Source organism: Myotis nattereri, assembly GCF_964212035.1.
Source record: "Myotis nattereri genome assembly, chromosome: 10".
Taxonomy (NCBI): Eukaryota; Metazoa; Chordata; class Mammalia; order Chiroptera; family Vespertilionidae; genus Myotis; species Myotis nattereri.
This window is the reverse complement of record NC_138085.1, coordinates 56440238-56464329: the sequence shown is the minus strand read 5'-3', so window position 1 is coordinate 56464329 and position 24092 is coordinate 56440238. Positions and strand designations below refer to the sequence as shown.

The 24092-nt window shown below is 37.9% G+C and overlaps 1 protein-coding gene across 1 annotated transcript in view; it reads right to left on the bottom strand.

Moving 5' to 3' along the window:
• Nucleotides 1-24092, bottom strand: part of NRXN1 (neurexin 1) — a 1005506-nt gene that overhangs the window by 609831 nt on the left and 371583 nt on the right. The window contains exons 5-7 of the mRNA XM_081100745.1: nucleotides 8427-8728; nucleotides 6243-6287; nucleotides 5053-5214 (exon numbers count right to left, since the gene is read on the bottom strand). Coding sequence (XP_080956871.1) covers nucleotides 5053-5214; nucleotides 6243-6287; nucleotides 8427-8728 — 509 coding nt within the window. The remainder of the gene's footprint in view (nucleotides 1-5052; nucleotides 5215-6242; nucleotides 6288-8426; nucleotides 8729-24092) is intronic.

Sequence of the window (24092 nt, the reverse complement as noted above, 5' to 3'; positions counted from 1 at the left end):
TACCGCTGCATAAGGCAAAGGAGACCACACTAATAGCATACAATGAGCAATTATTTTTTCACAGTCGGGGAAAATGCTTACATAAGAGCATGTTTTCTGAACCTCATCCACCTCATAGCATCTTCCAAATTTTTAGTGCTTAAAGTTTCTCAGAGTAATTAAAGGCGGAGCTGATCTAATTAGTTTGATGAAATTTTCAGTAGGGATTTAATTCTCCCTAGCACTTCACTTGCTTTTTTTTTTTTTCCTAGAATCCTTTCTTAGGCTCATCCCAAGCAACATTTAGTGACAGGATTCTAAATTGCCTCACACAGGCAGTGTCTCCACTCAAAGGATGAGAGCAGGTATATATGGCTAAAAAGCAAACTTCAAATACAAAATTCTATGTTGTTTTATTGAGTGCCATCCTTTCCTGCCTCTTCAATTTTATTTTTCCTCCTAATAAATGATCCATATATATAAAAACCTAAGCGACTGCCCGACCATCTGACTGGTCAGTAGCTATGATGCACACTGATCACCAGGGGGCAGATGCTCAACGCACATGCATGGAGACATGAAACAGACTAATGAATCTCAGAGGGAAGGGGGAAGGGTGGGAAGAGATTAACCAAAGATCTTATATGCATACTAGAGGCCAGGTGCATGGTTTCATGCACCAGTGGGGTCCTTCGGCCTGGCCTGCAGCCATCAGGCCAAAACCAGCTCTCTGACATCCCCCCAGGGGTCCCAGATTGTGAGAGGGTGCAGGCCAAGCTGAGGAATCCCACGGGTGCATGAATCCCTGTACCAGGCCTCTGGTGTTAAATAAACTTCACTCTGCAAATGGGAAATAGATGCTTCAAAGCATTTTGGAAGCACAAAGAAATGCATATAGCAAGAGATTCTAAGGCAAGATTAATGAGAGAGCAGCATGACCCTTACTTGTAAGTCATTTTCTAACAGCACCAAGTCCTCATGGCCAAAATATTCAGAAAGACATACATATTAGGGAAATGTTCCTCCATCTCTGAGGATTTTTTAAAAATCTCTATAATGAGCATCTTAGAAATCATCTCTGATACTTTTATATAGAACAAGGTATTCCAAGTAGTCTAAGGTGAATGGACAGGTCTGTAGATGTCTTCAAATAGATTCCAAGCATCCCACTTAGATGCCATTTATCTTTTTGCAGGGCCAACCAATTCCCTCTTGTGGTATAATAGTCACTTAAAACTGCTTGTTGGGAAAATTAAATTCAAAATGATGAATAACTCTTAAGGAACATATATTATAGCTTTTACTCAATGTTATAAAAATGCAATTAAAATATAAACAAATGCTTCTTGCCAGAGCATTGGTATTGCTTTTGTAAACAACAGATTGAAATAGCATAATTTTTAAAGGTGCATTATTCTCTAAAAATTTCATAGATGCGGGTTGTATATAATGATAATTTATTATTTAAAAATTTCCCATTTTTTCTTGAATTTATAGCCTTTGAAAGTAATTTTCAGTAGCTCAAACATTTCTGCAAAGATTTTTTTCATGTACTTATAATAAAAATATAAGTTTTAAAAAACTGCTTTGATCCTATATTATAAATTCGTGGCCATTCAAATTTCCCTCTCATTTTGAACAAAGTATAATGTATAAAGTTCAGGTTAGATTTTGTTGAACTAATTTTACTTTATTTTGAAATTTAACCCCCCCCCAATAATATTCTTAATAAGGGTTGGTTGCTCTATATGCAAACCAAGTCTTATTTCAAATAGGCATTACCAAATGCCATACATATAAAGCCCTAATTGTTTCACTATGTAGAATGATTTCTTCTTTAACTTTAATCTTTTAAGAGTGAAGACGTGAATACATGATAGTAGTAAGACATTGTTAAGTCTGTACCTTGAGTGCCACTCTTTACAATGAAAGAGAGCCAGCCATTCAAATATTATATTTTATCTGACAGGATTCTGTGTTCTAATCCTGTTACCCCCTCATTGCTCTTGATGGGTCTGTAACTTCTCTAGCTCAGTTTCCCTATTTCCAAAATAAGGAGGTTGAATTGGAAGAATGATTTACAGGATCCTTTCTATTCAACACTCCAAAATTTCTTCTCTGACTTCAGACAGGTGCTATGAGTGCCCCCCCCAGGATTGGTCATCCTAAGAGGGATTATGTACTAGATTGAAAAAAAAAATGTTATGAGCCATAAATGAAACCACCATTAAGGTTTTATACATGCAATGTGATACAGGGCAGAAAGCCCAACAGAGTTCAGGAAGGTTTCCACGGGCTGAGTGTTAAGAGAGATGTGGTGAGAATGAACATGGGCATGTTCCTGTCTTTTCAGTAATAACACAAAGCTCGGCTATATGAAACAAGGTGATTTAACTCAAAATCTATGATACTTTGTCACAATTTCATTTCAGAGTTAGGAAGAGCAGGGCATTCTAAATAGTCATTCAGACACGGATGGAAGCTATGAACCATCTGAAAGACCTTTGAGTGAGGTCTGTTTTGATTTATAGGCTGATTGTGCCTGCATCCTTCCACCCTCTAGTGTGTTGGGAGGAAATAAAGTGCAAGAGATTACACATCAAAATGACTGCAGCACTTGCTCTAAACACATGCCCCAGGCTGTGGAAGAGAGATGAGGGATGTGCCCAATCACTAAAGAGGAGTGATAGCTATCCCAAACCTATAAAAAGACAATAGTATGAGTGAATCCTCACTGCATGGATTCAGTAGCTACCAATTAAGTGCCATCGGAGAGGCCACCTGACTTGTTTTTTGCTGTCGTGTTTTTTATGTGTGCGGTTGAAAGACCAATTGAAAAAAGATTAATTCTAAAGTGTGCGGACTACTCATTATCATTTAAACATGAAAGACATTAATCTGAAACTGCAATTTTAGCTTAAGGCAATTCACTGTAGCTTCATACACACACAAAATTGCCCCGCCCACAGACAGTGAGGTTCACCTAAACTCAGGCGTTGACTGCAGAAATACTCATGTTCTTACAGGATACCTAAAAGGACTCTTTAGCTAGAGTTCCATGGATTCCCCTTCTTTTTTCCAGTCCATGTGGGGACTAACTTCCTATAGATAAGCAGGACATAGGGGCTGATGGTAGGCTGGCCTGCTGTGAGTGAAAGTGAGGAAATAGTGTGGGTGTGGCTTGCTTCTTTCTCCAACCCCAATTCCCATCACCAGAGGGGGTTTCAAACATCTGATGTTTTGAAATTATGTTTCTTACCATGTTCCCAACTAGAAATATTTTATCTTTTGCCTATCCAAACCACAATTATCCTTCAAGACTTTCATATTCTTACTCTTCTGTGTATCATCCTTGTCTACCAGATGTCTCTCTCATTTCACTCTTTTGGAACTCCACTGGGTGTAACTGGGCCACACAATTTAAGACCCCATTCCTCACAGTCTACTGCACATTTCTAAAAAACAGTTCTCAGTTTGTAGCAAACTTAAGGGTTTGTACACTTTTCTACAGCAAGAACCCTAACATACATTTTTGTTGGGACGCTGTATACTATGGGCTAAGAACACAAAAAGACTCTGATATCCTACTTCCCTGATTAAGCCCTAGGCCTCAATACTTCTTACATGAGATCTTGTTCAAGAAACTTACCTACTCTGAACCTCAGTTTCCTTATCTGAAAATGCAGATAATAAAATTACCACCTATATTGTGGAGATCCCTGTAAAACTCTTAGGATAGTATCAGGAACAAAATAAGAGCTCAAAAAATGTCAATAACATTATTATAATAATTATAATAATTATCATCATTTTATTATGTCCACAGAGATTAACACAATCCCGACTCATACTATATATTTTTAAAGAGTAGAAGTTATTCCCTGGGAAAGGATGGATCCCTCCCACCACAAAGTATGGTTAGATTCAGCCTGTCAGAATTACATCTCCTTGCATTTGTTAAAACTATAGCATTTCTAATTCCCACTTAGGACTCTTCTATCTACTACTTGCTGGGCAGTGCCACGCCCAGTGAGTTCACATAAATGGAAAACAAGTGAGGATGACCTCAGCAGTGACTGTTTTTCACTGATGCTTGCCCAAATCAAGTTTATATGATTAGAATATTTCTTTTAAAATTATTCAAAGTATGTCACTGCTTATCAACAACACCCACAGCTAACCCGTAATAAATTCAGTTATTGAACTTTCCATTTTAGAGGTCTATACCAAGCATGTCTTGGCCCATGGGCTGCATGCCTCATTTATTTGGCCCATGTTAGCCTTTAAGTTTGCCATGCTTGGTCTACACCATCAAACTTCAGCTCAATGAAGCAAGAGGAACCTCTGGCTGCAGAAGCCACAAGAAACTGGGTTAAGCTAAATAAAAACAGGCAGTTCTTATGGGAAAATATTCACACAAATTGAAATTCAAGAACTCTGTGATCTATCTCTGCTCAAACCTCAACAAGTGCCAATCCCATCAAAAGTTACAGCACTTCATGACAGAGAAGGATGAGGATGAAGTGACTGATATCTTTTATCCTGAGAGAGTTGGTCAAGTAAACATCAAGTAAGCTCATCAGGTCACAAATGAAACAGCTTTACTTCCTTCAGAACATATTGAATATGTCATAACAAAACTGTTTCATCATATAGACTCATTTTTTATAGTCTCTCTCTTGTAGCCTAACTTTTTTCCAGGAATGCTCAAACATGACTGTACAGTATACATAACGCCCAAGGCATTTAAGTAAAAATGAGCAAAGCAGTTACCTGAACTCCAGACACTGTATTTCTTTGCGTTTGACTTTCTTTTATAGCTATTATGCAGCTGTCCATGCAGATCTTAATGGTGAATTACAGTCTACTTCAGAAGAGGAACTTAATTCCTTCATAATGTCCTATGAGCGGCCCACCTCCCCCGATCCTACATAAACAGCAGTAGAATACTGAACTTAAGGTTGTGTCAATGGACTCCTCAAACATCAGGTCTTCAGCAAACGTGCTTTCCATCCAGATCTGAAATGATGAGGTCATGAATTAGGAAGTGATTCTGGTGGCGGGGATATTTACCTCTTTGAGACAGCCCATAAAGTTGTTACTGACTGGAGACCCTGGCAGGTCTGCTGTGCTGGGACTGCCTCCGACATAGAAAAAGTCATCAGAACCCAGCATGGTGTAATCTTCTTGCGTGTAGCCCGTTGTGGTAAGAATCCCATCCACTGAGATTGTCACCTAGATAACAAAGCACAGGGAAAGGACACGCTATACTCAGACCTGGATGCTGTAATCCTGGGATATGCCTGTTTGTGTTTTGTTTTATTTTTTTCATTTTGCTTTTTTTTTTTTTTGTTCTTATTTTTTTTTTCTGTTTTTGTTTTTGTCTTTTGTTTTTCGACCTATAGCGGAACCCATTTTCATGTCTGTTTGAGGTTTATCTTGGATTCTATTCAACTAGCCCTAAGAGAGCTAAGCTAGTTAGAGAGTTAACTGATTATTGAACTACTGTGTCAGCATCGTCCCTACTGCAACTCAAAAGTTATTGAGCAGACACAAAAATGGTGTTAGTAAAATGCTTCCTAGGTTAGTTTTGCTGGTGTACATATTAGTAAAGTTTAGTCGTCCGTTATTAACTAATCACAACGTGCACCTTGTGAACATAAAAGGCACAAGCTATTTCCAGCAACGTCACTCTTGGCACTACTGAGCGGCGGTTGTCATGCAAGTGCCTGCGCCCATGCCGAAGGGGAGGGGAGGCAAAACAACCCGTGGAAGCGGCACGCCCGATGCGCACATGCAGGGGGTACAGTACGGTTCCGAGGGAAGGAAAGAAAACGGGGGGGAACCAAAGGGAAAACAAACCAACAAACAAAAAACTGCTTTGTGATGACGTAAAGATGAGTGGGTGTGGCATCTCCAACATTCCCAAATCAAGTGTGCATGCCATGCGTCATGAATGGTTAGAGACTGGCTGAGCCTGCGGTCACTCCGGCCAGCCACCATTTGTCTGATCCCGTGTTAACCACAGCTGGATGCAAAACGTTCGAAACGTTAACGATGCCCCCTACAGGTGAGTTGGAAAACAGAAGTTGACAGGAACAGGTAAAAAATAAGAAGGTCCACAACGGATGAAAAGGAGGAGGTCAAAGTAAGCAGAAGAGTACCAACCGCAGTTCCTCTTTTGTTAATGATGTCTACAGTTAAAAGAAAGAAAGAAAACACACGGCAAACCCAAAATAAGAAACAATTAGAATGATATCTACCGAACAATGTAGTTTGTTTACCATAGCGTGTCCAATGCCTGAGTGCTTTGTGGAGAAGGGGGGAGAAAGGAAATTAAAAACTGTGAACAGAATAACGATCGTTACTTAAAAAATATGATGGTCTCTACCATGTTAGTACATTTTTTTTTTTTTGATTCAGGTAACGGTTAGTAGAATGAAACATTCCATGAATGACATGTTAGTTATTAAGCATGTTAGTAACATAGAAAAAGGGCAAAAAAATTTTACAAGGAAAAAGCAGACTAACAAATAGGCCTCCCACAGAGGTAAATATTTTTTCCTGCCAGTTTTGTTCATAACTTGCTACCAGACAGAAACAGACATATGGCAACATTCCCTTTGTCTCCCTGAGTACATCTGACAGACATTTTAAAAAGCTTAGAAGGGATTCAAAGGCCTGAAGCTCATCAGCTGACCACTGCCACCCTATGCCCATAAGTGACCCCACCTCCCCCGCCCTGGCCCTCCCCAGCCCCAGCAAATTCATAGGAATCGGTTGACATTGCCCTGCTACTCAATTTTACAGCATACAAGGACTCCTCCTCAACTCCAAAACTTCCTTCGGTCATATTGATGGACTTTAGGGTCACAGATTACTGCAATGAAACAAAGCAAAGATCCTGACACATAAAATGAGTAGAATGGGTTTGTGTTTAATCTGTCCTGCCACACATGCACCCCGGCTGAACGGCTACGGTGTCCTTTGAGCTACCAATTCAGAGTTTGCTCTGGAACCTGAGCAAAGGCAAATCTAGAAAGTGGGCTCCTCAAGCCCCACCCTTCCTTCTGTGCTTCTCTCAGAGGAGCCTCCGGTCTCTTGGTGAGTATCTGAGAGAAGGAATAAAGAAAGGAAAACCGAAGAGACAGACTTATCGGAAGTCCGGGTTCTACAGCTGTACTGAGGGTGGGTGACCGCCTCCCAAGGCCGGTGTGATGCCTGCAGGGCCCCCTGCATGCCAATCAGGCCTGACAGGTGCTCGGGGAGGTCTCGGGAATCCTTCAGTTTCACTTGTCTGCCTTAGCTCGGCTACTGCTGCTATCCTACAATCCCCCTTGCCTTCTCTCCCTTGGCTAGTCTAAGCCTCTCCGAAGTGGGAAAGAAAAGGTTAGACAGTTAACAGCTCAGAAAGAGAGGGCTGTTTTAGGAAAGGAAAACCCGAGACAATCGATCACTCTGCAACTGTTCAGAGAAACAACAAATATGTTAAGGATATTAGTTGGAGATCAGTATGGACTGCAGAAAATTAGTCACTGTCAACACTTCACAAAACGACATACTATAATTTCATGAATTTCAAATGATAACCAAAACTTATCATGTTCAATATATAAGCATAATCTACTCACTTTCATCTGGGTATATATATATATTTATATATACTGTAATAATATGTCTCAGTTAAAAACATACAGTATATGTGGACCCATAGATTAACTACAGAATGGACCATTATCTTGTATATAGACTTCTGCAAGATTTTTTAAAAAAAATACAATTAAATAGAAATGGACACCTAGAATGTGAACTGGCCTCTCTGGAGTCATTTGGGTTAAACTAAAAGTGTCTGTTCTAAAAATAAAATAAAAAAATAGATAACTTCGTAAACAGACTCTTCAGGAGATATGTAAACTCTTAAAGTCACTTCCCCCCACCCCCCACAGGGATTTTTCTTGTCCCCATTTCAAAGGTGGGGGGTGGGAAGGGGGCAGGGATTGATACAATCCCCGATCACAAACACATGTTTATTAACTACAAAAAAGGAACTGTGATTTAATGACCCCAATGTGCATGCTTCCAAATGATCACCATGAAAACTATAATTTAAAATCAAACAAATAAAAATCAAAAAACACAACAAAACCACACACATCACAGGAAGGGCAGGTCACAGAGCTATCCTTGCAGCCCTCTGGGAAACTGTCCTATGTCGCTGTATCAAAATAGCTTTTGGGCCCCCAGAACTTTCTAGATATGCCCCTGCTCAAGTATGGCAGGAAGATTCATCTCAAAAGAAAAACAAAACAAAACAACAACAAAAAAACCAGCTAATTTGTAAGCGACTCTGAGGACCCCTGGATCATGTTGTTAGGGTTTCCAAGTGCCACACACACGGCTGTAGCGAGAAACAAAGCCAGTTACTCTCTTATCCACTGCGCTGTTACCTGACGCAGATTCCTGGTGACTTTCACATCATGCCAGGCATTATCATTAAACTTTCCGTTCACGGGCTCCACTAGCGCTTCAAAGGCCCCTGATCCCAAATTAATGACCAGAGAGACAGCTCCATTTTTCAGGGCAAGATTGACATAATCAGCGGATTTCCCAGTGTGAAGCATCAGTCCATTCCTTTGAAGGGTTTTAAAGGACAGAGTTATTTCATCGCTGCTGCTTTGAATGGGGTTTTGAGACAAGTCGTAGCAGAAGTATTCAGATCCCTTGAAAGTGGCAATATATTCTTCTTTTCCTAGAGGGAAACAGATACATACGTGCATAAGTAAAGCAATAGACTATGTAAATCAGCAGATCACAACAGAAAAAAAAAATAATCAGTCTGCAAATTAACTCTTTGGCTTATAAACATTTCTGACTGATGCCCGCCCTGTCAAAGGAAGTCAAAAAGTACTGTAGGTGGCAGTATATACCACCCAATCAACCTCCTCAGCCATTGGGCCATTAACTACGGTAGCTAAATCTGACATTCTTGAAAATTCAATTAATTTTTAAGTATCACTGCAAGAGCTCTGCTCAGAAAGAAGTAGGTCTGCGATATCTCCAGGGCATGAATCAGGTACCATAAATGCATATGGGATGGTTCTACTCTGCTGGCAACAATGGTTTCCAACGCATTGCAACATTCTCTCCATCCATCTGAGGCATTATTTTAATTTTCAGTAAGATGTTTATATTCAAAGATCTTCTCAGTGAAGAGCCAAATGTATTCATCACTGAGAAACCATTACAAAGTATCAGGTGAGAGGAAAGCAAAGCAAAGAAACAGAATTTGGTCTGGGAGTAAATAGATTTCCTACAGATTATGTGCATTTTTTTTTTCTCCCTGGATAAAGGGAGCAGTGATGGAAAACTTAATGGAGTCAGCTGGATTGTTGATTCATTCCCCAATCTCATCAAACAGATGATAGGGCTGGCTTTTATGAGACTGGTAGGAATTTCCAGCACACCATTATGGGGATAGCATATAAACGAAGTCTCAAAATTTTCTATATATTCAGACTTTACCATATGTAGGAATAACAGTGTGAATCCCACAAGATGCTATACAGATCAAACAGAAATGTGGCTATTTGGAAAGAACTGTCTTGTCCCACAGATGAAATGAGTTTAACCAAAGGAAGAGTGTGCGCCAAAAGCTCCCTCAACATCCTGGGCAATGACGGCATTGTGCCAAGAAAACGGAGATGGTCTGGAATCAGTGTCGCTAAACTGCGAACATGAAACTCCGAGTGGTACTGAAGAACCTTAACCCATTTCACTGGTAATATAGCATCTCTACTGTGCCCACCGGAGGGTTCATATGCCAAAAGAAGTCTCACTCTAATGGTGGCGATATATAGCTATAAATAGATAGATATCCTATCAATAAATGAAAAGATCCTCAATCCTATGAGTCTCCAGGAAAAGGCACAAATCAAACTATATTAAGATATAATTTCAGAGCCATAACATTGACAAAAACAATCTTAAAAACCGGGCAATTCCAGGTTTTGGAAAAGCTGTGAATAAACAGTAATTCTTGTCTTCTGCCGATGAGACTGCTGATGAGATGAAAACTGACCGACTATAATAAATGCTATTTGGCACCATGCAATACTGTGGGAATTTTACATCTTCTAAAGGTCTCAGTCCCTAGGAAATGGTTACCATGATCAATAAAAATAACATTCCCTAGTTCTTTCAATGCACTACTCTCTGCTCATAGTTTTGATCATTAGATGACGGGTAGTCAAGTGAATTTGGGTTCATATACATGTACATACATGATATATCGTGGTCCTCTTATCTGAAGATGATATTTATAAAATTTCCATCCCCAGGGAGTATTCAGAACAGGTCTCTGAGCCATGGGGAGTTTCAGAGGTCCACCTCAAATCTTTAATTTACATTATGAAGAAAGTGAGGCCGTGAAATCTAAATGACTTGCCAAATTCAGAAAGTGTGCCCGTAACCGAAGCAGGGCTAGACCTCAGCCTCGGACTACCCTTAAGTAATGAAAAACAAAGTTTGGGGACTTGAAGAGATTTGGTCTAAGTGAAGGCTGTAGCATTTTATCCACGTGACCTCCTGTCATTCCGAATCAGCATAAGTTGGGATGAATCTTGACAAAAGATTTGCTTGCTAGATAATATGGCAGAAGCAAAGGGAACGATGTTAAACAGAGTTTGCAGTTCATTAGATGGCAAGTTTTTAAGATATTTTAACACGATGATATTCCTTTTACTTAAAAATGAAAATATAGTATCACTCCTTTTGTATTGTTTCATTTCGAATTTGGGTAATTCAGATCTGCATTAAATGCACCCACACAATTTTGGAAATATTCACTCTGTAGAATATGCCATTGCCTTAGAATATAATAAATGAGACATAATGTTCTTTTTCATGAAAGAAGATGTACGATATAATCATTGAAAAGTTTTTCATGCAACATTATTTATATTATTACTATTGCTATTATTTTAGTTTTACATAAATCATTCTACTTTCCACGATATAATATATGTTTTCTCCAATTCTTTGTCTGTTACTGTAAGTTTTGTGCTATGTCATATGCAAATAGCAGCACAATAAAGAGTTATATCTGCTTTACTGTTACACTTAAAGAATGCGTCTATGTCAATTGGAAAATAGCCCAAATATCCAGATATCTAGTTCACATCTAATATATGCTAAAACAATAAACATCAAAGACACATTTGATACAAAGCAATATAGAATCAACAAATACTTATATCTATGATACATTAAGAATTTATAAAAGAAAAAATGGACTCGGCAAATTAACAGGAAAAATAGACAAAATACTTGAACAGACCCTCCATGATAAAAGGGCATACATATGAAAAGATGCTCACCTTTATTAATTAGTCTTCAGGGAAATAAAAATAAAACCACAATAAAATATCAATATATTTCACTAAAAATAATAAAATGAAGAAGACAAAAAGTATCAAATGTTTGTGAGAATGTAGAGCAACTAGAACTCTCTTAAATTACTGGTGGGAACTAATTTTTGAAATCGTTTGGCAATATCTTCTAAAGCTGAATATATGTTCCCCTATGACCCAGAAATTCTGCTTTTAAGTATACATCTGACAAAAATGTACACAAAGATCATCAGAATGTTTTCAGTAGCGCTATATATAATATCAAAATAAACAATACTGAAATACAATCAATAGTAGATTGGATAAATAAATTGGGGAGTAGTCACAGTAGGAATATTAATCAGCAATGAGAATATATGCTCTACAACTACTACATGTCAGATACATGGGTAAATCTCACAATAATACTGTTGAGGAAGAAAGCCAGACACAAAAGAGAACATATTTATGATTTTGTGTATATAAAAATTTTAAAACTAAACAAAACTAATCTGTACTACTGTAAGTCAAAATAATGGCTAGCCTTGGTAGAAAAGGAGGGAGTCCTAGTGAGAACTTTTGGGGTTCTAGTAAAATTCTGTTCTTAATCTGGGTGTTGGTGATGGATGTGTTCAATTTGAAAAAAAACACATTTTGCTCTAAACTTATGATATGTGCACTTCCTAGTATTATATTTCAATAAAAAGTTTAAGTAATTTGGATAATTGAGAATAAAACAAGTTAATTTGATAAAATATTTTCTTCCTGATTAATAGGGTGATGAGCAAGATACTACTCCCATCAATGCTGCATTTATTAATAAAAACTAAAAATATAGCCCAGCTGGTATGGCTCAGTGGTTGACCATCACTCTATGGACCAGGAGGTCATGATTCAATTTCAGGTCAGGGCACAGGCCTGAGTTGTGGTTTCAATTCCCAGTGCAGGAGGCAGCCGATCAATGATTCTCCCTCATCATTGATGTTTTTATCTCTCCTTTTCCCTTCCACTCTGAAATAAATAAAAATATATTTAATAACTAAAATAATAGTAATAGTAATAATATAGATGATGTTGCTTTTTAAAAAAATTTTCCAATGAATAGTAATATCCATTAATATAATTTGTTCTTCAAAATACCCTCATAAAATTTAGAGGAAATATATTAGGCTGCATGGATATAGTTATAATTGTTTGAAGGACCATACTCTAAATGTATTGATCAATGGATCAATGTTAAGATGAAGGGAATCTCTATTATTAATCATAGCAATGCTATGGTAGAATTAGAGAAACATTAAAAAATAAACTTCAAAAACTTGGAGCATTTATTTAATAATCTATATTAATTTATTTTATGTTCCTGTAAATTGGAGGAAGAAATCTAATAGGGTGATCTTGTATTTTTATTCTATTCAATTTCCATCCCTCCAATAGCTTAGATAAATTGCATAGTTTGTATTTTTTCTAATTTTCTGAGGGAAAGTTCAATGGAGAAATTGGAATTCTATAATTTCTTTTAATGTTGACTGGATGAGCTGACTTTAACAAAGTTAAATCTGATGGGAATAAATATGAGTTCTAATCTTTGGTCCAAAAACCACTCAACTGAATAAGTAATAGTACTACTATACAGGAAACACGAGTCCCTAGACACAACAGAAATACTGGTAAAGCAAAATTGCCCAGCCGGTGTGGCTCAGTGGTAGAGGATTGACCCAAGAGCCAGGAGGTCATGGTTTGATTCCCAGTCAGGGCACATTTCCAGGAGTTGGGGGCTCAATCCCAGTAGAAACATCATCATTGATGTTTCTATCTCTCTCTCCCTCTCCCTTCCTCTCTGAAATTAATAAAAAAAGTATTTTATTTTAGAAAAAGAAATAAAGCAAAGTCTTTGGAGGATTTAGAATATGAACCATCAAATGATCAAGGCACTGAAAAAGTCCATGTAATAAGCATGGGTTACATTCGTCACAATATTAGAAGAGGGATGGGATGGTCCAGTATCTTAGTGCTGGTCAGCTAATGACTGTTGAAATACTTCTACTTGACAAGCTGGGATATATGTGGACGTCTGCCAAGATGATAAAAGGCTTCTAGATTATGTAAGGTAAAGAACTCTCTGAAGAAAAGACTTAGGGTAAAAATGACAGCATCTCCAAATATCAGGAAATATGTCCTTTAGAAGAATAATTCCATTCTGCATGGAAGCAGGGGTATAAATAGAATCAAAGCATAAAAGCTATGAAAAATATCTCTCATTATGAGGAATACTTTCCATCAGAGTTACCCATACATAGAGCATTCCATTTGATAGAAAACAAATTTCTCATCATTTAAAGGACTTAACCTTATGTAACTGAACTACTTAGTGGGATGTGATAGAAGGTGCTCAATCTTGGATGGTAGATTGAACAAATGGATCCTTTTCAAGAAAAAACACCACTGATTTCTATTTTATAAAGGGAATATTAGACAAAGAGAGGTTAAGCGACTTCTGAATTCACATAGAAATTAATTCTCAGAACAATGCCCCTTCCTATCATGCATCGGGTAAAATCTCATTAATTTGACTGTTGACACAACTTTTAAGTTGACAGAACTTCTTCACCAATGGATGGAGGCTAGATAGACGTCCCTCTGTCCCTATATACATGAAGAATTTCAGGCCGTTTTCCTATACCAAGAAATAGGCCTACATTATTGTTCTTGCTTTTCATATATTAAACTCAAATCACACAGTTTTGTAAGGTTTTACTATATTCATGTGATTCTAAGGTTGTGTTCAAACACAAGCCAGAAACTAAGATCAACATGTGAAACAAAACAAAAACAGACATTTGAGGCAGCGGCTTGCTTCATTTGTTTTCCTACTCTAGAAGTCAAATACACAAGACTATTTTGCCAAAACATTCTTAACTAGACAAAGGTACACAGTGGAAGTTTACATTATTAAATAAATAATAAGGCCTGGCTGTCTCTAACTGTAAAGATAAAGCATGTTTAGGAAAACAAAAGGAAAATCTGCCTATTGAAAATCACATCAGGTTAAATCCTCAGTCCCTAAGAAGTGTAATAGAAAATAGCATTGCTTTGCTTGCCACAATGTGATGTAATTTATAAATTAAAACAATCCATATATTACTATAAAGAAATCAAGCTTTAGAAAATATTACTTCTTCAAGGGTTCGTTTCAATTTAGGTACATCTCAAGGCAACCAATCTGGAAATAAGTTGCCAAATATCCATCAGATAACTCCACAAAATAGGCATACTTTTGATGGTATCCTTGAAGTGATTAAATATGAAAGCTAAAGAAGACTTAGATATTGCTTAGTCTACTGCCTTCATTTATTAGATGAAGATACTGAGGGCCCAACAGGTAAAATTATGGTCACATAACTAATTGTAGTAGAATCAACATATAGCCTTGCCCTCTTGATTCCAATTTCATGCTCTTCCTTATTTCACAAATGAACCTCTAATTCATGACCAAAACTAAATTCAGCTTAAACTTGAACATATTTTTCCAAAAAGTAACCTGGGATATGGTCCAAAACTTTAGTACAATTTTCCAATTATTTTGTGCAAATGATTTGCATTTGTTTAAGTAACTACAAGTGCTATGAACCAAATAGGCCCCTCTATGCCTGTCTGGGCTCATGACCAGTCAGTTCTGCACAGATCATAAGATACCAGGGGAAAATAATTCACTAATTGTCCGGCATTAACCAGTGTGCAATGTCTTATGTAGAATCACTAAATTTCTGGCCACTTTTGGCTAATTTATAACTTTAAAGTAACAACTGATATAAATCTTATCCCTCATCTCATTGTCAGAGTCGAAGAGGAGGGGAAGGATGTGGTAAGCATCTAGATATCTTCTTAATACCTGCCTTAAGTTTTAGCCCTTCTTGCATTGAGAGAGAGATAGAGAAGAGGGAGAGAGATTCATGTGCCTCAACCTGCTTCATCCTTCAGCGCCAGTCTTCACATACTATCCCAGAGCATCTGGCTACTGTAATCCTCTGGCCCAGCAAGTGGCCTTCTTGTGAGTAATACTGGCCAGATGGCTCAAGCCCCAGTCTAAGCAGAGTGTCTGCTTGGCCCCTAGGATTGTAGTTATCCTGGCTACGCCAAATGTTGAGAGTGTAGGCTATATCCCTGTTGCCTCTTTCCGCCCTGCCAGTTCCCTTCTGCCCTCCCCAGAAAGGCACAGGGCACGTCAGCAGGCCTGACACATGCACTTCCATGGGCCAGAACATAGATTGCCGGCCTTCTTTTTCTGCAGGTATACGGATGCAGGCTCTACACGCCATTCTACAGCCGTGTCTTTCCCCAATTAGGCTGGGCAAAGGAAGCACACTTCTCCTTGAACAGTGCATTTTTACAGGGCCTATGACCCAATGACTTTTCCCCCTACTCCCTGTCCCTTAATGCTGAGGTAGAAGGTGGGAGGTGGGGAGAAGGACAGCATGTTAGGAATGGTCGAAGGGTCAGTGTTGCCGTCTTCTACTAAGTGATGAGGTGAAACTTGGTCAGTTTTTAGAGATTCTCTTTATAAAGTGGAGGTTACTTAAATTCTTTTGTTTCAGGGGACTCTAGTCAATATTTCTATGAGGAAAATTTCTCTGAATGTGCCATTATGTACTTAAATTCATACTGGGCACATAGTGGGCAATCCATGATCAGTTATTATAAGCATTATTAAAGTAAATACTACATTTTAAAGGATTATCCAGCAGGTTTTTTTTAATCAGCTTTTTAGCAAAATGATTTATTAACTATTATATCATTATGCTCAACACCCTAATTTTCGGGAAAATTTTGGTTAATTAAGGTTCATGGAGTAATAAAGAAATGGAAGTGTTATAAATAGCACAAAGAGAGGAAAATACGTCTCTGTGAATAGTTCATTCTTTTAATCAGGTTTGTACCTAGATGATTTGCAAAATGATTTCATGAGAATTTTGTGCTTTTTTAATTTTATTTTTCATTTTCTCAGGAAAAAAACCTTGAGCTAAGAATGAGCAGAATTGAACACTGGCTTCTCCGTAGCCACTTTTCAGTTCTCTGGCCGTGGCCACCCGACTTAGCCCCACTGGGTCTCATTTTCCTCCCTAGAAAAGTCACATAGCTGGGCTAAGTGGTCTCCAGTGCTTAATTCTAAAATTCGATGGTTCTATAACATTCCTGATTTATTGAGCCACTGCTTTACTGATTCATTCAATAAACATTTACTGAGGCTCAACTCTGTGCCAAGCTCTATTGTTTTCCTGCTGTCAAAATCAGGCAACATACTAGAGTTAAAATGTCTTTCAAGATTTCTGAAGGCTGCTGCTTTTAAAAGGAGATTTTTATAGCAACCTCTGTCTCTTTGGGCTTCCACAGCTAGTTCTCCTCTTAACCTGTAAGGACTTAAAAACTGAGAGAAACAAAGGGACATGGAAAGATGTTTCGGTCATACTCTGTAAGAAAGAAACTTTCTGTTCTGATCGCCTTTCTTCCTTAGCTGCCCCACAATACCTCTGGCAGATTTTCTATGTATGCCAGCGTGTTAAAAGAATATGTTTAACGTTTATTTCTACCAAATTTAAGGTATTTATCCACGTAAATGTAATTCCTAGAATAATATAATGTTTTAAGAGAAAGCGAATATTACTTACTTTAAGTTTATATTAATTAATTTGGGATCATACACATTTCTCCAGTAGAAGTATAGAAGCATCAGTCAATACTGAATAGCGGTTTTCTATGGATAGTGTGCTTAACTTGGAATTAATTAGAAGCCATTAATTAGTCCCCCACTTTATGGTTGGTGCTATACGACCACAGGTAAGTGACTGTGGCACAGTGTCCTTCTACAATGGTTACATTCGGCCTGTTACGCCACACTCTCATATTTTTTAAACACGAGGATCTATAACATAAAGCTTATGGAATTGTTATGAATTACATACTGATCCTTCCATAACATCCCCTCATCCCATCTATCACAGTTGTGTTGAAAACATTGTAAATCAACATTGTCCAGCTCAGCATTTCTCATCCCAGGTCCCTCATCTGATTTAAATACCATTTTCCTAATTCTCCCTGGATGGTACAAAGCTAGCACTTTTTAGATACACAGGAAAGAAGTTAATTCATGATGTAAAATGTACTCCGTGCAGCTTTGTTTCTTTCCCAACACAAGTAAAGGTCAAGCCTCAGTGTAAACACACAGATTTTATCAGAAAGATTTTGGAAATAGCTCACAGAATAGAGGAATCACTGAACCAACCAGTCTTGGAAAGGAATAAACATGTGGAATGTCTCAGCTCCTCACAGTAGAGTTCCTGGTCTCCTCTGGGGTTGCACCACTCATATAACTTGACAGCAATTTGATTAGCTCAGCTTGTGTTAGTTAGAGGTCTTTACTCTCAGATCAGGCTGTTATGATTGGCGTGGTGGGCGAGAGGGGGATGGCAGGATAATAAATCCCAGACGTGGGGGGAGCATTGAGACAGGACAGCCTACTCATTCACTAACTCCTGACATTGCCAACAAGTTAATGTTAGGACATAATACTAAAAGAGCATCCTTTCTAGGATGTAAAGAATTGTTACAATTTCCTTTTTAGATTTACCTATGTTATAAACTTAGGTCTTAGGGCCCATTGTAAAAAAAAAAAAAAAAAAGACATTAGATCATTTGAGACTAATTTTATTTGAATTGTGGAACTTTATCAAAACATCACAGTAAATCACAAAATATAAACTTTAGAGTTGGAAGAGGGAGACCTATAAAGGTTATGAGATCTTCTCTGGTATCTATAGGGCATACGTAAAGTTGGCATGAGAAACTGAATTTCTAGACCAGTTGATCCCAAATAGGGCTAGCCAGCAGAGTCATCTCAAAAAAACCTTTAAAAAAGCATATTTGTAACACCCATTGTCTTAAGTCAAAATTTTATAAGCATGGGGTGGTATTATTGATACTTCCTTCTTTTTTTTTTTTAATTCCTAACTTCTTCCAATAACCAGCTTAGCTTGAAACTCAATGTTTTCTGTAAAATAGTAGGACTTCCCTCAACTTACTTTCCCTAGAAAGAACCCATTTCCCAACACACAGTGAGCACAAAAAGTGTGATAAAATAAAACTAAGCAATCAAAAAGCAAAGTGCATTCTCACTTGTTAGTTTTGAAAGTAACCTGATTGGGCGAGAGAACATTCTGGCCAAACTGAATAATACCACCTCTTGAATCAGCAGCTATACTTAACAATACATCCATTCACTCCTCACAGTGAGAATTCTCTGGTCTCAAGGAGAGGATACATATCCACATTCACAGGCTGAAAATGCTTCCCCCTCCCCTACTTATTGCAAGCAAACCAAATGCTCTTTTGAAACAAGTCTTTTCTTTCTAAAGATCATTTGCCTTGACACCATATGACAAGAATATATGAAATGTTTTATATTCCATGCTAACAATAAGTAGCCTCCACCTCCATTCCCCAACTACATGCCTTTTCCATGAACAATTCATAAAACTATAAAAGGTAAAGCAATCTAATTCAAGGGCTTTCAAACATTTTTTCCCAGTTACCCACGTTACACAATACATCAGCTTTCTATTTGCAATGCATTCATTTTATATTTTATAAGAATAGAAATTGTTTTAAATTAACTTCATTTTAGTGATAAGAAAACCATGACCCAGAGAATGTATGAAATTTCACAAAAACCACTTAGATTGCAAACGCCTCAGACTAGAATATGGATCTCTGTGTCTGAATTCCATGCCTTTTCTACCTTCTCTGGCATTTCTAATACTGTTTTGCATGGGTTTGAATGAACACCTTTGAAGTTACAAAGGGAAGAATATATTCATTTTGAAGAATATAGAACAGTCAGGTTTTTTTCAAACACGGCATTCAACCCTAATTTAATCTCCTTCTCAGATATCTCATTTTTATTATTCTGAGAGATAATATATAAGATTTTAGCTTTATAGTTTTCATATGATCAAAAATATTAATATTATTTTTCTCAGCTATAATCTCAAAGTGAAATAATTATTTCGACTCCCTCACTATATTTGCAATAATTCTGTTAACTTTCTCATCATAAAATTTGAATTTTGTAGTTTTTTAAAAAATATATAGCATTATAATGAAAGCATATGACTCAAATGTTCAGATATTCCTCCAAAACAGACAATGAATTTTAAGTCTACAGTATTGCTCATGTGAAAAAAGCTACATCATTTTACAATAAAAATAAAAAGAAACTGAATACATATAACTATGTTGACAATATGCTAATTACTGACTAATTAGGTATGTCTGGCTGAGGTGATATAACAAAATGCTTAATATTCATAGTGATTCTCAACTTGGCATTACAATGGTATCACCTAAAGAGCCTAGAAATATATTGATGCCTAGGTCCCCTCCCAACACACACCTCAATATTCTCATTTAATTGGTCCAGAGTATGGTTTGGGCACTGAGATTTTCAGATGTTTCCCAGGTGATTCTAACATGCTGATATCATGCAGACATGGAGAGAATCAAGTGTTTAGAGAGCTATGACTTAGGCAATTACTTATTGTGTAATAATTGTGCATCTATAAGTGTACTAATTTAATTATAATAATGTATCAAAGTTATATGGCTCATTGAGGTATAATTTACACTTTATCTATGCCCATATATAGTACTGCTTTACATGTGCATATTGCTTGATTAATTAATGAGCAGTTGGAATACTTTATCTTATAAATTGGGAACACAAGTGCATTTCCTCTCCTTCAAGAATGCATCATCTGACTGACTTTAGACCTTTTGTTCACAGTTAATCTCTATGTAACATCACATCAATGAGTACTCAACCCCTTTGCATAGTATGAAAAGCTAACCCCTGTGCTGATCTGACATACATATCTTGCAAACACTTATCCCATTAGCCAAATGTATAGCAATCCCTACTGAGCTGAATTCAACTGTTTTCATTTTTTTTAAACTCAAAAAAGAAAAAAATGAAGCCAGTCCCCAAAACTTACTTATACAAATATGTAAGGTACAAGTATTTCCTGAAAAACCTAATGCAAATGTTCAAAGAAGAAAAATGTTCCAAATCCTTAAAAACTTGTGCTTTTTATTTGCTGGTTAGAATTAAACCTGAAGCTGAATATATATATATCCCACTATGGATAGAAAAAAAAAAAAAAGAAGAAGGATATTCTACTCTGAAAAGAAAGTCACAGAAGGAAGTCCTGGGGGAAAATAGATAATCCTATATAACAAAAGCCTAATCTACAAATTGACTGAACAGCAGAACAACCGGCAGAACGATTGCTATGATGTGCACTGACCACTAGGGGGCAGATGCTCAATGCAGGAGCTGCCCCCAGCACACAGACCCCAGGCCAGTCAAGGCGGGTTCCAGCAGGGGCCCCCCCATTGCCCTGCTGGTTGCCCTGCAAAGGAAAGTAACTGGCAGTGGGGGGTGGGGCTGGCCCGTGAGTGGGTGCTGTCTCCCCCACCCCCCGATTGCCCTGCTGGTTGCCTCCCGCAGAGGGAGGCAACTGGTGGTGGCAGCGAGACAATCAGGTGGCGGGGCTAGTGAGAGGTGGTACCAGGATGGCCAAGGTGGGTGCCAGTGGGGGTCCCCCAATCGCCCTGCCGGCCCTGATTGCTGGCCAGGCCTAAGGACCCTACCCATGCACGAATTTCGTGCATCGGGCCTCTAGTATATAGAGAAAGATGCAGAACAAGAGCTAGTCCTGATACAGTTAACAAGAGGAGCTGACACCCATTCATCAACAATGCCGCCTTGACAGGCCCATCTTTCTTTCACACACTGGCACGTCTCTGTACACTGCAGGCTGACATTTTAAATGTCTAAGTCCTTCTTCCTCATTCTAATAGACAAATGCACAAAGGGCTGATTTTTGCTTTTCTTGCTGCTGTGCCTTGATAAACAATCGGCTCAGGATTTTAACGAAGGCAAATGCTGACTAAAAGCCTCCTCACAAAAGCCTTTAGTAAGTTTCTGCTTGTGTTTTCTTTACATGTCTTGCAGGTTGAAAACAAAGAGTTTCTTCCCCACTCCCCCAACTGGCTGTTGCTTGCCTGGCTAATTAAAAAGCAGACTATGTGAATGCTGAAAGGAGAGAAAAGGGAAGAGTAGGCAGACGGGTCAAGATGGAATGTCCTTGGCTCTGGCAGGCCTCATGATTCTCTTGCCCCAAAACAAATCCTTTATTCTTCTTCTTCTAGCTCAGATTCAAGGAAGGCACAGAAGCAGCCCTTCAGCCTTTCCTACTTCAGGTCACAGTCCTTTTTATACTTGGCATACAACCTAGACACATCAGAATTCTGTACAAAATGGAAAGCCTGATGCTCCCAAGCAATTCAAGTACATTCTGTGGTTCTTGAATCCTGTGGGCTGCCTGAGCAGATTTGAGGCATCTCTTAGAGCAAAGTGGTTTGAAAGCTTTGAGGTTTTCTTGGCGACCAGGAAGAATAATTTGACTTCTGTCGGAATAAGATCATACTCAGCAAAAAAGATCTGCTGAACTCAAGGTCATGGACCTTGGCTCTGTGGATATTCAGTTATTCAGCAGAATGGCCACTCCAAGCCGTCAAAACAGTTTCGGATGCTGCTGCAGGTGTTGTCTGTGGAGACCTCCCTGACAGCCACTGAGTTCTTGTATTTCCATGTCACCTTCTTGGCGCTGCCTGCTCTGCTCTCTGACAACCACATTCCCTTTATACTTAAGTGTATGTATAAAACCCCATAGACTTTCAAAGAAATACTTCCATGAATCAAGTCATATAGATATGACTAAATCATTACTTTTCCAGGGGGAATATATATTTTTTTAATTGATGCATTTCAAAGTCTTACTTAACATTTTAGAATGCGTGTGTTCTTTGCAAAAGAAGCTATGGAATCCCTGAGGAATTAATTGAACCATTAATTAAAAAGCATACTAAACACCTACTATGTGTGAGGCTCGCTGTTAATTGCTTTGAGGAAAACAAAGATGAATAAGACAGAGATATATGTTACAAGAGGTTCACAATGCAAAGACGTATAAGGCATAGAAAAGGCCATGAAAATGAAAAAGAAGAGATTACTTCCAAAGTGTTGAGATACATTTCATACAGAAGGTAAACTTAGATAACAACTTGAAGGATGACATATTTGGAATTTAGGGGATTCAGGGAAAAGCCATTCCAGGTGAGGTGATGGATATGAGTAAAAGTTTTGAGGTGAAAACCAAACAATTAATGAAATTTGACTAGAACTAAGGTGGCATGAAGGAGAAGAACTGCAAATGAAGTGAGGGTGTTTGTCACAGGCTGAATTGTAAATACCTTTATAAAGGGAGGAGACATTCCAGATATTTTTATCAGGAATATCCACCTGAGAGTAAAAGATGAATTATTGATTGGCATAAATTGCGGGACAATGCACGACATTTTTTTGTCATGAGTATAATAGTTTTGGACATTGTTGTCTACCTGAAATAGAGGTAATAATTTCCATGTAAAAATAAGGAGAGTTAAGCATTTGGAAAGCACTATTCAGATTTAGCTCAGAGGGGGAAAGAACAGATGGATGGTCCATCAAAAGATATTTTTATTCTTATTCCCTATCAAATAGACAAACATTTATAAGGAAAAAGACTTCATGTGAAAAGGGATTACTTTGCATTATCTGCCAAGGAGGATTTTGCTCTAAGGATTTGAGAAAGTAAAACTAAGTTATATTCTATTTAACTGTGAGATATTTTCTAGTAAGTTGCATTAAATATGATTAAAGAATATAATAAAAAGCCTTTAGAGCTCTAAAAACTACCATATTGAACATACAATAAATAATAGGGCAAAGTACTCTTTTAAAATGTCCTATGTGAAAGCCAACTTTTCTTATAGGATAAATTTAAGGGCAAATGAACACAGGGCCTGAATACATTGTCTTTGACTTGGTTCCTGGTGTTGAGGGAAACAGCCCAGGCTCCAGAATCATAGGAGAAAAATCACTCCATCACTTATCAGTTTTGTGACGAGGGGCAAGTTTACCCAGAGCTTAATGAGTTGATGCTTATCCTATATAATAAAAGTGTAATATGCAAATCGACCGAACTGCAGAATGACCGGTTGCTATGATGCGCACTGACCACGAGGGGGCTGAGGAACTCCTACTCCCCCCCCCCCCCCACACACACACACACACCCCGCCAGGAATGAATCCACTGGGCCTCTAGTAAAATTATCAATGTAGAATCTGGCCACAAATGTCATCCAGTTCTCCAGTACACAGTGTTAGTTCATTTGATTTTTAAATATTATAAAGTCAATTCCATCAGTTTTATTTCATGGTGAGCTGCTTTCATACCTTGATTAAGAAAATATTACCTATCCCCAAAATTATAAAGATTGTTTTCTCTTTTTTTTTATTTCTATGTTATCACAATCCCTTTATTGATTACTCATATGAATGCTATGTGAGATGAACCTAATTTTACTTTTCTACATGTATAATCAGTTCTTCCAATACTATCTATTAAGTACTACATTTTTTCCTTACAATTTTAAAAAAATATATTTTTATTGATTTTAGGGAGAAAGAGATAAAGATCAATGATAAAGAATCATTGATCGGCTGCCTCCTCATGCCCCACACTGGTGTTGGAGCCTGCACCCCAGGCATGTGCCTCAACCCAGAATCAA